At 37.7% G+C, this 14,355-nt stretch overlaps 1 protein-coding gene across 7 annotated transcripts in view; it reads left to right on the top strand.

The window, feature by feature from the left end:
* Positions 1 to 14,355, top strand: part of LOC128876186 (glutamate receptor ionotropic, kainate 2-like) — a 185,025-nt gene that overhangs the window by 46,015 nt on the left and 124,655 nt on the right. For all 7 annotated transcript variants that reach the window (XM_054122336.1, XM_054122331.1, XM_054122335.1 and 4 more), the window contains exon 3: positions 12,454 to 12,615. In XM_054122336.1, the coding sequence (XP_053978311.1) occupies positions 12,454 to 12,615 (162 nt within the window). The remainder of the gene's footprint in view (positions 1 to 12,453; positions 12,616 to 14,355) is intronic.

A 14,355-nucleotide genomic window follows, 5' to 3' on the forward strand; every position in this document is an offset into this window, starting at 1 on the left:
TATCTAAAAATTGGATATATTCCGTACCAATTGTTCCGTACAAATTATAGACTTTACAAAGTGTTCTCCAATGGAAGCTTCACGATCTTGTTTTTTAATATTAAGATACTTCAAATAACATCATGCATCATGTTTGATTGTTTAAAAATCGAATATATACCATTCAATTTGTATTTAATTGAAACAATCCTTAAGCCTCTTTTGGAGAATCTTATATCTACTCATCTATACTGATATTATAAAGAGGTAAAATTTGTTTATATGTAGGGGGTAATTTCTCCAACTACTGAACCGATTCTAAATATTTTTTCAGTAATAGAAAGTTACGCTATCCCTTAGTAACATAGGCTACATTTTATTTTGATAAAATCACGGTTTCAGTCCGAAATCTCAGTATTTGTAAATAAAGTGGTGGCATCATGATTCTGACAATTACAAATATCGACCGAAACATCTGACTTATGGAAAACAACACACAGGTGAAAGAGCGAGGTGCAACTATCATAGTTGTGAATATTTTCGTCATATAAGAAAATACGACAGTTTTATTCGTTTATTCATACATATCTCTTTTTTCGAATTTACTAGTAGGTACTATGCTAAACGTAATCTCGCTGTTTCTGCATCGCGATCAATGAATGATATACATTAATAAAGCGAAAGTAACGCAATCGGAGCTGTATAATTGATATCATAAAATTTAATACCAATTTCATGTAAAATAAATAGTATTTCACACCGGTGAAACCGCGGGGTGCAGCTGCTGTATACGTATAGATATATGATGTTCGAGTTAGACGAGGTAATCAAGAGTTTAACGCGAGATTATCAAAGTTACAATTGCGATTGTTGCCCAGGAGTTGTAGCAACTAGTAATTTTCTGATCTCAATTCGGCCCAGCGGTACTTTTGTTTCCTCCCCAATCGTGCAATAGTTTCTGCGATTAGCCGAAAATTGCCCTGAGAATACCGCCATTCCGATGACACGTTGCCCACGCGAGGGGACCGCCAACCACGGTAATAATTCACCAAAGCAGCAACGTAGTTCGCCGGGAGCACGGAAACAGCGGTAGCAAACTGTGTCGTCAGCGTTGTACGGGGCCCTGACTAGCAAAACGACGTAAAGTTCGCAGTGTCTCACGGTTCGCTGGAAAACTGGTCCATCCATCGTGGTTCCCGCACCCACACTGGATCTACTCTCTGTCTCTGCCGCGCGTGGATCACGACTAGTCGTAATCCTGAGAATTATTACACGTTAAAGCCGTCACGCGTGGACGTCGCGTAATCCAAACGAAAGCGACGCACCGGATTTGATATTTTTGTCCAGGCGTTGCTAAACGGCTGGTTCGTCACGCGAACCACGATCAATCGTGAATTCGCGTTCCACGGATTTGTTTCCTTGTTCCAGGCACTCTTTCCTTAAATTCTTTAAAAGATTTTTCGAAATTCTGTTTTTTCGAGGATTTAAGGATTAAATATAATATATTGAAAGCCTTAAAGTTTCTTTAAAAAATCTATTGCAGATTTTTTATGGAATTAATTGTGATAATTATTACAGTTATATTCCTATAATGTAGGCTTGAATACCTGTTACGCCATTACAGAGATTCCAGAACTAGCCTAGCTTTAAATACGAGCAGGTGAACATTGCGTAAAACCTGTGTACCCCAGAAGAAACTCTATTCCCCAGAGGGAGAGAGGTTTTCCTATCGAAAAGTTCGACGAACCAACTGGGGACCGTTCCCAGGGACTTAGATTGAATTTATCGCATCGTGTTGTGATATAACAAACTTCAACCTTGTCCAACTGATCAAAATTTAAGAGAACTGAGAACTGCGAACTGCGAAGTCGCTAGTATGAAAACATGATCATGCACAGTGTGTTTCACACTCAAATCATGACAAACGAATTTATAACCAAGAGGAATCTCAATTATTGACATAATTTTTTATATTTGTTCCTTTAAATAATTATGGAAAATTCGGGAAACATTATTTCTCTTCTATTACCATACAAAGTAGCTTTTTAAATAAGAGTTTAATTTATTTTATAATAAGGATAAATATCTGTCAATCCCTCCACGTGTAAAACAACGCAAATGACTAATAAAAATAAATGAAATCGAAGTACAACTAAATTACTAATACAGAAACCTAGTATACGCAATCGTTAGTAACATAACTACCAAAATTCTGCAAATGCGCATAAACATCCTCGATCTACCAATAAGGTAACCATCCAAATATACCCAAATAAACATTTGAATTTAATGTGTAATTGCTCGGTTTCGACGGTCGCTTGCCTCGATACTCCTCGTATCGTTTGAAGACGTTCCTCGAGACGGTTCGATACGGGAGTATTGACTTCAAACGCAAATACGCCCAGGGAATCAAAGCCGGTCTTCAATCCCCAACTCCGCACGCGACTTTGTCAGTGTTAGCCATTCGTTTAAGCGTGGTAAATAAGAAGCATTCCAGGTTCGTGGTTCGCTAAAACGTTTCAGGGGGACTGGAAAAGTCGCCTTCCTACGATGGAACGGTAGCTAACTTCGCGGTAGTTAACCGCCTTAACGAGAGCTGAAAGTTGGGGGACTTTCTTCGCGGAACGAATGGAAATTCCCGCGAATTCCAGTCGTTCGTGCAATCGAATCTAATTCACGAGTTCGCGGACCACCGCAGTGACGCTTCGATTAACTTCTTTCATTCAATTACTCGTGCTCTTCTCGGTGGAAACTCGTCGTTCCTTCGTTTTTCTTGGCGCGAGTATCGTAGTCGAACGCGCCGCATCGTTGTTTCTGAGGAATGCGATTACTTCCCTAATCAAAATTAATCCTTTCAGATCTGGCGTCCACAATTAAGGACACCAAATTTATAAATTATCGACACTATCACATGAAGAAAGACCAATTTTCTTCGAAAACTACACTATTAGAATTTTTTTTTCCATACCGATTTTAGTCCAAGTTAACCCTAGAAAATTAAATTACATTAGTACGAGAATAGAAAATAATTTAGGTCTGAAAGGGTTAAAATAAACGAATATATGTATAGGAAAAAGCTAATGTTGGTATTTAGAGGATTGTGGTTAGTCTATAGTGTAGATACTTTTCTATAAGTGACTCTTGAACGAAGGTTATATGATTATGTTTTATGAAACGTAGAAGGATTTACTCGAAAGTACATTGGTTACAGAATGCGTGAGTGGGTGATCGAACAGGCATAGATTGTTTGTACAATAAATTAAAAATGTAGAATACTGTGTTTTAATGCGATAATGTAATGTATAATAATTTTGTTCTCGAGAAATACGACTGAAAATTCTTGGGTTACATGTTTCAATGATTTGACTGCCGTGTCTGACCAATACTCGCTGTATCTACTTATTTGGGTCACTACAAATTCAAGGAGGCATAATATTATCTACTTTTCGACGATCTTTTACTATATTCCGAATAATTAAAATCAATTAGAACAGATAATATCGTGAAAATGTTAACAAACACCGAATCACAAGTAGAACTATAGAGCAATGGTCAGACGCATAGTGCTCAATCCCTCGCACACCTCGAGCGTTTCCAAAATTGATTTCTCGCAAACGAAGCTTCGTACGAAAGAACTATATTGTACATTTTTTATTCCTTTTTGCACGAAGAATCAGTCTATCTTTGATTGCACTACCTATTCTTACTCGTATTGGAACAATAACTTTTGAAATTACCATCTGGTTTGAAAGATGCTAAATGCCTGCTGTAACTTTCAGATATTTAAATGAAAAATTAAAGTTCAATTCGCTTTTCGAATAAAGTTATTAGTAAGTCTGATTAAGCAAGTTTCACTGTACATATTTTTTTAATCGAATTGTTCACTTCAAAGAGCAAAAAAAATGAAAAAGGCCACATAAAGTAACGTTACATTTATTAGTGAATCTGATTTAGCAAGTGTCAACGCAAATAGTTTTCGATTGAGTTCTAGAATTTCTGTTATCATTTTGCAAATAAATGTTTACTTGAACCACGAAATATAATACAAATTGTTGTCTTAATAAAAGAACACAATCGCTCAGAGCAACGTAACGTAATGTAACGTAACGTAATCATTTTGAAAAGTGAAAACGAAACTTGGTACATAAACAAGAAAAATGGTAGATACAGTCTTAAATAATATTAGTGTCCCGCAGCACACCAAGGCGCTCTGATGTGTTGACCCTTAGAAGCCTGATTTTCCAAATTATATTTAAAAAAATATCAACGTATTTATTATTTGAACAATTTTTATAGCTGACGTTTATTTTCTTAACTTTTGTTCAAAAGAGTATTATGCAATGGTAACATACGTACAGCCAAATATTAAAAACAAACCACTCGCAATTGTACAATTCGACTTAAAATCATTCGGTATCAAATTTGAAACTTAGGGCATTTAAGGGTTAAAGCGTAGGGTCTGTCAACACGTAGTTGTTGTTGCTTCTTTCGACAGTTCCAAAGAGCAAGATAGAAAAATTCACATGAGATAATGTTAAACTTATTATGTACGCGAAGTAGCCAAAATGAAGATGCAAAGATACAGATTTGATTCTTTAACGCGATAAGCGTTGCTGAACTCGCCAGCTCCCTTGCGATATTTTAGATTTATCTCGCGTCGCTAGCGCTCCCTTGTACTGGCTCATTTGCGGAGGTAATCCCACAGAAATGGAGATTAACCTGCAGAAATCCAGGCCACCTTATCCTAAGCTGTCCGGATTCGCGAAGATTACGCCGAAAATGAATGCTGGATAATGTTGTTCATTTCGGCGACTCGAGTTTCGACCGACTTTTTTTTGGTTGCAGCTACGCACCATCGTGTTCTGCAGGCGAATTGGTAATCGCGTTTGCTACCTACTCCTGTGGAAATTCGTTTGTGCAATTATTCTTTGCTGACCATTGCTCATAATATTATGTTATTTGTAAAATGCTTCGGCGTAATCCACTTTCCGAATCACTAGGGCGACATGATTGTTTCGATAAAGAAATTTAAGGTAATGGACCGCTTCTTTGAGGGTTTAGCATTTTATATTTCAGTGATTCGGGTAGATACAGAGATTGGAGGATTCGTTTAATTCTCTTATAAAATATTTGTACCTTTTGTATGGGATAAAAATTTCCTCTTTATTGAATAATAAATTATATAAGCTACCCAAAGTAACCATATAACAGCGAACTACAAAAATTGTATAGAACACGTGAAACTGAAACAAAAAGTATTTTTCTTAGAAATGTTATCGTTTTGCTGAATAAAGTAATGATTTGAATCGATATGGTAAGGAAGAAAGTAGGACAGTTTTCTTACCAATCACGTGGTTCGACCTACATCGATATGAAAGGAACACTCCTATAAATCTCGAATACTACAGTACAACCTAAGAGTTTTATTTCTTCGTTCGCTATAATTCACTACGAACGATTACCATAGTCGAAATTCTTCCAGGAATTTATATCATTCCGTGTTCTAACATGACTTCCTATTGCAAATAGTTGAAATAGGAGTCTCGATAGAATGCTCGTAACGACTTTCCGTTCTTATATCATTACTAAAATTCTTTTCAAAGTCCTTCGCGACGCAGTGGCTCCTGCACGATTTATCTTTAATGCCACGAGATTCTGCAAAATCATCTCTCGAGCGAACGCGTGTACACGTTGAATTCATTCTGTGGTACGCAGAATCCCTCGAGAATTGATGTTGGTCTGTCCTGCATGAAAATGATAAATTGATTCCTGCGAGCTGCGTGAGCTGTAACAATAGTGGGCACGTCTACTGTATTTATTTGGCGGAAAGTAAACATATACTTAAAAAGAGTCTTTCTTTTTATAGTATGTATTTGTTCGATAATATTTCCTAGTGTATTTCTGCATTCGTAACTCGTACTTCTCGTGTAATTTCTAGATTAAAATTCTAAACAAATACAGTACCTTGTAATTGGTATACGAGCACAAATATTTTTTGATTCGCTACAAAAATTCTAACAGAAACACTGATACATTTCGGTTCCAATTTTCTCTGGACCACTAGAGATAGTAATAGTGCCTCGGTTAATTTGTTCGTTTTTCATTCATACCAATATTGTAGGGATTAATGAGAATTACAGCCGACTCGTTAAGCCCTCCCCGAACGCTAGTTTTTCTAAATATCGAAAGAAGCAGACCACGAATCCGCTTGTTCGCCAGTAATTCTCGACGAACAAGCCCCCGAAAGGAAGTACTCAGCCACTGGTGCACTTTTTCCTGCACCTCTTTACTCTCCATTTAAGCGGTGAATGATAAAGCGACGCCGTTAAGGGAATGCTTCTGCAGGGCTCGAAAGAAACCGCCGGAAGAAGCGGTCCACGCCGCCACGAAGGGTCCCGTGGTGCTCATCGTCCTTCCTGAAGAATAAAAACAAACATGAGGCAAAGTTGTTGCAAAACTTGCCTTCTACTTATTAAGATGGCTATTAAATTTCCTTATCTTCAGCAGCAAAAAACATCAGGAACATTTCAAACGAATAAACTCTAATTTATATATTGTACATACAGATGAGTGTATAACTACAATTACACAAATTTGACAGGCACAGTTGTTGCAAAACTTGTCTTCTACTTATTAAGCAAACTAACAAATTATCTTATATTTGGGAGCAGAAACATAGTAAAAATATTAAACCAAGAAATCTTAATTTATATATTGTGAATACAAAGGAGTACGAAACTGCATAAAATTATACAAATTTAGCATGCATAGCTATTGCAAAACTTGCCTTCTATTTATTAAGAAGGCTAACAAATTATCTTGTATTAAACTCTAATTTATATATCAAAATACGGATGGGTACATAACTACAATTACACAAATTTCACATGCACAAACATCCTATGACTCTAACAATAAAAACAAGTTACCTAATTACTTCTCAACGTGAAATGAAAATATATATGGAGACGAGCATAACGAAATAACGAAATCGAATAATTCAGTAAAATTAATCAGACAGTTACAAGCAAAAATACCAAAAATTGAAAACTGAGGAACGTATCAACTCCTAGCCTACTCCCCCACAATTATATTGCACGGCAGCTTGTAAAGTAGCAATTGCGTGCCGCTGACGCAGACAAAGAGAAGGATTTCGGGGAGGTAAAACACCGAGTTGTGCGACGATAAATGGATTAACCGTGGAACAACCGTCAACGATTAAAACAACCGCGAGAAACAGTTCTCCGCGAGCAGCTAAAGGTTCGCGGGAACTAATGGCGCCAAGGGGTGATTTGGTGTTGCAACGTTGCTCCCTCTCGTTACTTCAACCTCCCTGGTCCACTCGATTTGTTGGATTTTTGTTTCCGCGTGCCGTCGAGCTCGGATTACCGCCATTAGACTTTGTAAACGCGTTTCCTTCGTCGCTTCTCCATTTTCTCTCACGACCAAAGCCTCCTCGAAGCGAAAAGAAACGCTCGAGGGCAGCGATGCGTTTCGATTCTCTGGATTTCAAGGGGAAGAGGATACCGCCGAGAGGAGAAAATATAGATCAAAGTTGGGAGAGTTAAGCGCGGCTTCTTATTCGGAACACTCGAAGGTGAGCTTCCCTGTTTTCGCCTCCCACGCGAACAGAAGAGCCTCAATGGCGTGGCTGAAAGGTGCCCCGAAGACAAACCGTTGCCGAGGAGACCTCCAAAGGTGTGCTGCGCGAATGCTCGGAGGCAAAACGTCGAAGATGGCCTCGATTCTCTTAAAGTTCAACCCCTTTTACGACAAGTACCTCTGGAAAGGGGGTACTGGTCTATTAGTTACCAGAAATGGTATCTCTTTCGCTGAAAATTGCAGATTCATACTGTTTGAAGGACGTCTGGGTGGATGTTCAGATTTTTATTATACAATGTCAACCTTTCTAACACTTCATGATTTGAATCAATTTTTTCACACTCATTTTCTACAATAATTATGGACGCTACCTGGAAAGTTAATAATACATAATACAGAACACTTCCTTAAGGGGTTAGGTCTACTCAGAGACGTGAAAAAATGGGTATTTTAAATCATTTTCTTTACAGTAGCTTAATATATTTTATAAAGCAAATAATACTAAGTTATTGTACAATGTTTTAACGTTTGTTGACAAAGTTATTGCCATATTTATTGAACACTGTTCCTCAAGTAGTGTTTTGCGGTGACTATCCTAACTTTTTACTGGCTCATCTAAAATTAATCTAACAAATATAAATCATTAGTTTAATAATTAATCTGGCAATTAATCGAAGTCTTTCAAGGTAAAATGTCCATGTTTATTGCTTTTAAATATTGAAGTCTTCATCATAACGAAAAATCCGTCGAGAATATCTCGAAAGCTATTCATCAGATTGATTTGAAATTTGCAGAGAATATTTTCAAGATATCATATTTCAAGAAAATGCAAAAAGTATCGATTTTTTGAGAATTCTGTCTAGACCTAATCCCTTAAGCACCTCTGCTAGTTTGTTTAAATATCTGCTGTACTTCAGGCAACCTCTCTCTATGAATCTTCCCTTAATCCTTTCCTTCGTAATTGAAGGCTACTCAAAACAATCAATATTGTCACATCTAAAGAAGAATCTGCAAAATAATCCAAACCTACGAACCATCTTCAGGAATAAATGCGAATGTCACACTCTGTACAAAAAATACTACCCTCTACACAAACAGAAATTCTTTCTGAATAAACCGGGGTAAGGTGACCCGGCTCTAAGTCTTCCAACGGAAACGTGTCATCCGAAAGCTTGAAGGGAATGATGGCCCCGATTTTGACAGGGGTCACCCTCGTTGTTAGGCGAAGAAGATGACCCCTGGCGAGTAAAGGTCCCCCGAGAAATGGGATCTTTTCTCCAGGAAATTGCACACTGGCATCCTTTGAAGGACATCTCCCAAGCTTCTCAGATATTCTCGTTGTCTTTGGTCCAGCCTCGAAATAGAGTGGACTTCCTCGAGGCATTTCGCGAAACGTGAAACAGAATTCTAGCAATGTTTTCGACCTAAAGCCGCCGGGCTGTTTGACCGTTGAGGGCAGTTTGTCCGAAATTAGCACTCGACCAGGGATGAATGAGGGGATGATGGGATACGCGACGAAAGCGACGACATTCCGATTACTGGACGCTCGTTCGTCACTGTCTCAGCCGCAGGGCGACTGGATTTCAGATAGCCACGAAGAAACCCCCAGGAAATTGATAACTATCCCGTTACACTGGACGCTCGGCTATTTTTCAACAACAAAAGAACGATTCTTCACCACGCCTCGGCTTCGCTGCCGATTAATGCTCGCGTCCCTCTTAATTAATTATGCGAACGAACGAAACAAGGGCTGCCCGCCCACGTCGCGTTGGATGCGTGACTTTCGTAAACATTTCCCTGGGAGAGGATCGTTTGAAATATTCGTGACTGGTCTGACAATCGTTGTTACAGGGGCAATAAATAATTTACCCGTGAATGGCACTGCTATGGACGTTACGGGTTTGATACTAATTGCGATACCTATAATTTGTGTGCTTTCTCTTTGTTCACTTTTCACGCCGTGAACACATTCTGTTAAGTCATTTAACCCTTTCAGACCTGAATTATTTCTTTTTTCTCGTATTAATGTAATTTAATTTGTAGGGTTAACTTGAACTAAAATTAGTATGAAAAAAATAGAAAAAAAAATCGTAATAGTGTCCACGAATAAGGACATTTGCCCTAAATGATAGTGTCGTTAATTTAAAAATTTTGTGTCCTCAATTGTGGACGCCAGGTCTGAAAGGGTTAACACTAAACCTACCAGCATTCATTTGTAATTATTTCTATCGTGATGGGACACATAACTAGTCTCCAAGATACTCTTTTCAATTAAGTGCAAAAATATTTCACGTGGAATTAAATTGAATAACGCATGAAACAATTCATATATATAATAATTATTTCATGTATAATTCATATATGATGATATAATAATATTATATATAATAATTAATTCATATACAGGATGTGACCGGACGGGTGGTACAACCGAGCAGAGGGTGATACTACGTGCATAAATAAGTCGACAAAAAAAGAACATTTTTTCGTTTGACGCTTCGTTCTCGAGAAAATCGAGTTTGAAAATTCTATCCAGTGTAACAATACGCGTGCACTGGACTAATAAGGCAACTAGAACAAATAATATCGTGAAAATGTTAACAAACACCGAATCACAAGTAGAAATAGAGAGCAATCATCAGACGCATAGTGCTCAATCCCTCGCACACCTCGAGCGTTTTCAATCACAATTTTCTCGAAAACGAAGCGTCAGACGAAAAAATGTTATTTCTTTTTTTTTCGACTTATTTTTACATGTAGTATCTCAGCTTGGTTGTACTACCCGTCCGGCCACAGTCCGTAAAATAATAATTCATATATTGCATACAAGAAATGTATACAAAGGTTTGAAAACGATCATTTGACCGGTCGTGGTAGGTTTAGTGTTACTCCACTGAACACTCAGTGAATCTTCTGAAATTTCTCAGAGACCTACTTTCCAGAATTCCTTGACTCAACAATTTTTAGCATCGTGTTTCCAATCGAATCTTTTTTCTCTCCATTGCATTGCTGCACTTCTTTGAAAGACTTTGCCGCGTTAAAGGAGAGAGATTATCGCGGTCTATTCGAGAGATAATACTTGTTAAAGATATTATGCCGCGTCCATTGTGCCCAGTTCTTGAAAGTTCTCGGTCTAATCTCCTTTCCACTTAGTTGCCGCGATACGTAAATATTTCCGACAACGAGGAGACTGAAAATCCCAATTCGTTTATCCGATACTCCCATCCGAAGGACGCTTTGAAACTTATGGCCATTGTCTCCCGCCTTCCTTTCTAGAGTCTTCACTCTAGAAGGTGGAATAAAATTTTCTCAACGCGCTCTGTCGTGCTTGTACACTGAGAAATGTTGTTTTCATTTTGCGGGGATCCTTCTTTCTAGGGAGTCGCATTTGCTCGACGACTGATTGGATAAGAATCGAGGTTTCCAATGGAGACGAAAATGGTGTACGAGCAAATCTTATAGTAACTTGTAGTTTTGAATGTAATTAGAATGGTTATAAAATAATTCTCTTCTAGAGTTACACAATTACAGCTCCAATTTCTATTTAAAATGACTACAATAATTATTTTTATGTTTTAGATATCGTGAAAATTATTTATCCCTTGCATTTGTCTAAACAAAATTATTTACTCCGTATAATTTTCTCCTTTGGACCAAATCAAAATTACCATTGCTTGTGATCACAATATCTTTCAGAATTGAAAAATGAACCTCATTAAAGTGAAGTAAAATATTTGTATATAACCATCGACTTACAGATAAAAATTGCTTTAATTTGTGTGTATTAGATTACAGCAAAAGTGTAACAAGAAATGGAAACAGTTCTTCCACCTTGATATTTTTTATTTACTAGTGGAAAACATCAAACGTGGTCCGATTTGAGTAACCTACGTGCTTCAGAACTCGTAAACGAGACTTCCTGGCTACTGGGAACAGTAGATGCATGCATTTGTATACGTACACCGAGTCCTTGGCATGCTCGTAACCAGCGGCCTTGCTCAGTTTGGTAGCATCGATCAGCAATTAGTAAACGAGTTTGCTCTCGCCACTCGAACGGCAAGAGAACTCGAAGAATCTGCCATCGAATGGATGATGGACACTCAGAATGCAAATCCGACGGTGTTGGACCGTTATGGAGTAGCTGAAGCTACGTAACGGTATCGTAGTACGAGAAACAACGGCGCGACGTCCCATTTCGTTGTTCGCATAATTGAAAAGAACAGATACATGGTGGCCATTGTCACCCATGATTGATAATCGCGTGGATATTAACACGAGAATGTTTGTTGTCGAGCAAAAGGGAGAATTGAATCTTAAAGATTAATAAGAGATTAGTAACCATTATAATGATGATGACTCGTAATGATTTGTAATTATTAGTGACGATTAACGATGATACAAGATTATGTGTGATAATGAAACACGATGATCAATGATGATTGAGGATGTTGTATAATGATTTTTAATTTATAAAGATACATGACGATAGATAATGATCCATGATGCTCGATAATGATACTTGATACATAGCGTTCCAACATGACTCATTATGATTTATGATCGATGATGATGAATGACTATATCATGTTTATAACGTTTGCTGTTTGAAGCGATAGTTTCGAAACTAGTTTTCCATGATTACAACGAAAGTATCCGCAAAGTAATCTCTGCCCAATTCCGTTTTGCATAATCGATAGAATGCAACGGAGAGCACTTGTCCTTCGTAGAGATAGAACAGCAGGGTCAGCAGTATGCGGGTATATTGGGTCGAAAGAGTGCATTTTGATCGCGAATTTTTGCGACCATCGGGAAACGATATTCGACGAGCCACCCCACCAGCTGATTCTGGCACAATCGTCTGTTTGATTTCAGGTGCTATATTCACTCATGACCAAAAGGATAGCAGTACGGAGCTGGCCTTCAAGTATGCCGTGTACAAGATCAACAAGAACAAGCTCATCCTGCCGAAAACGACGCTGGAGTACGATATACAATATGTGCCGAAAGATGACTCCTTCCACGCGTCGAAGAAGGGTGAGTTGACTGCTAGATTTTATTTTAAATAAAACAAATCTGTAGGCACAATGTTAGGTTTTTTGACGTAATAAACACCCTTTGTATAAAATTACAATGAAAATATTTTTCTTTTAAAGAAAAAGAAAGTCATTTTAAATACTAAATATTTATGTAAATATTTATGTAATGAATTCGTCAATTAATTTCGGTTGCATTGTATTTAATATAGCGTATTTGATAATTTAATCAAATTCATCAAGGGCTGGTGATTAATAATACAGTTTAAATAGAAATTATTTCATACATTTTCTCATATTTTTAAGCAATTATATGTAAAGCTGGTAAGTATTCATATAAATTAACTAGAAATTATTTCATACTTTTTAGTGCAGTTTTAATGTTTTTCGAAGTCGGTTACGTTTTTTTTTTCCAAAAATTATATCGTTTTGCGTTCAATTGACAGTTTAGCCACGTGAACCCTTGGTGAACCAGTCAGTCTTTTGTTTTCCGTAACAGATGTTTCAATCGATACTTCTGATTCTTTATTTACAAATGTTGAGATTTCGAACTGAAATCTTATTTTATAGCCTATGTCTTTCCTCAGGGTGCGATCTATCTCCTTGCCTAATTTTATCGAAATCCGTTCAGCGGTTTAGACGTGAAAAGGTATCAGACAGAATTACATTCGCATTTATAATATTAGTATGGATTCGTCTATTAGTTTCTTGTTCTTGAGACAAAATGGTGGCTGTAAACCTTGCTTAGACACCGACGTCACAAAGGTGGCGCTAGTATCTGGTCCCTCATAACTTCCAAGTTTACCCTCAGGGGCTGTAGCTGTGTTTGATTGTATTATAGCTACAGTACGGGTTTAGCAATCCCAAGGTACCCGAGCTATAGGAGCCAGCGGTCCCCAACAAACCACTAACATCCCTAATGGGAGAATTATGAAGGAAGACGTCTAAACAAATGCAAATTCATGATGACGTAAAGCAAGAATTAAATGAATGTAAAGGAGGAACAAATGTGAGACTGTACATTAGGTGTTATACTTGTAAAACGACTTCGTACCTGTCTGAATTTGTTTATACATTGAAAACGTGAAATAAAAATTCTCTGCTTGCAGGTTTGTTTTCAGTGATAATCAATAACACTCGGATTTCACTGTAAATCAATAACGAACTCTACAATTGGAAATGTTATACCGCAGCCAAATGTATCGTGGAGTGAATTGTATTTCGTTCGTCCAGGTTTTAAGAAAATTCTATTCCCTTCGTCGATTTTTATCCCAGGTATTAAAATCTGCTTTCGATCGGGAAATGAAGTTTTTGCTGTTGTATCGCGAGATTAAAGCGATATAAATTGGGGAAAGCGGGTTAGTGGGCGAGGCAAGGTATCCGGGTTCGCGTCGAAATTGTTTCAGGACATCGAGCAAGACGTTGCTTTAAGGAGAATTTATCGTGACGACGCAATATAAGCCGCGCGAGGATAAGAGGGTTGCTTGCGGCGTCGTTATTAAGTAGCGCGAACGTTATTATTCGCTTCTGTTGACTGCCAAGTACCTACACGATGTCTACCAGTGTTTAATTTAGTTAGCAACATTGTTTACCGACATTGGTACAACCTGACCGAAAGCGTTCAACCTCGGAATTTTTATTAACCCTTTGCACTCGAGCCCTTTTTTTCTGCTATTTAACAGCAATCAAAATGCTTTCTTAGCATTCTATTCCCACGAATGCTGAGCTTAGATCGACTTTG

Source organism: Hylaeus volcanicus, chromosome 5 (assembly GCF_026283585.1).
Source record: "Hylaeus volcanicus isolate JK05 chromosome 5, UHH_iyHylVolc1.0_haploid, whole genome shotgun sequence".
Lineage (NCBI taxonomy): Eukaryota > Metazoa > Arthropoda > Insecta > Hymenoptera > Colletidae > Hylaeus > Hylaeus volcanicus.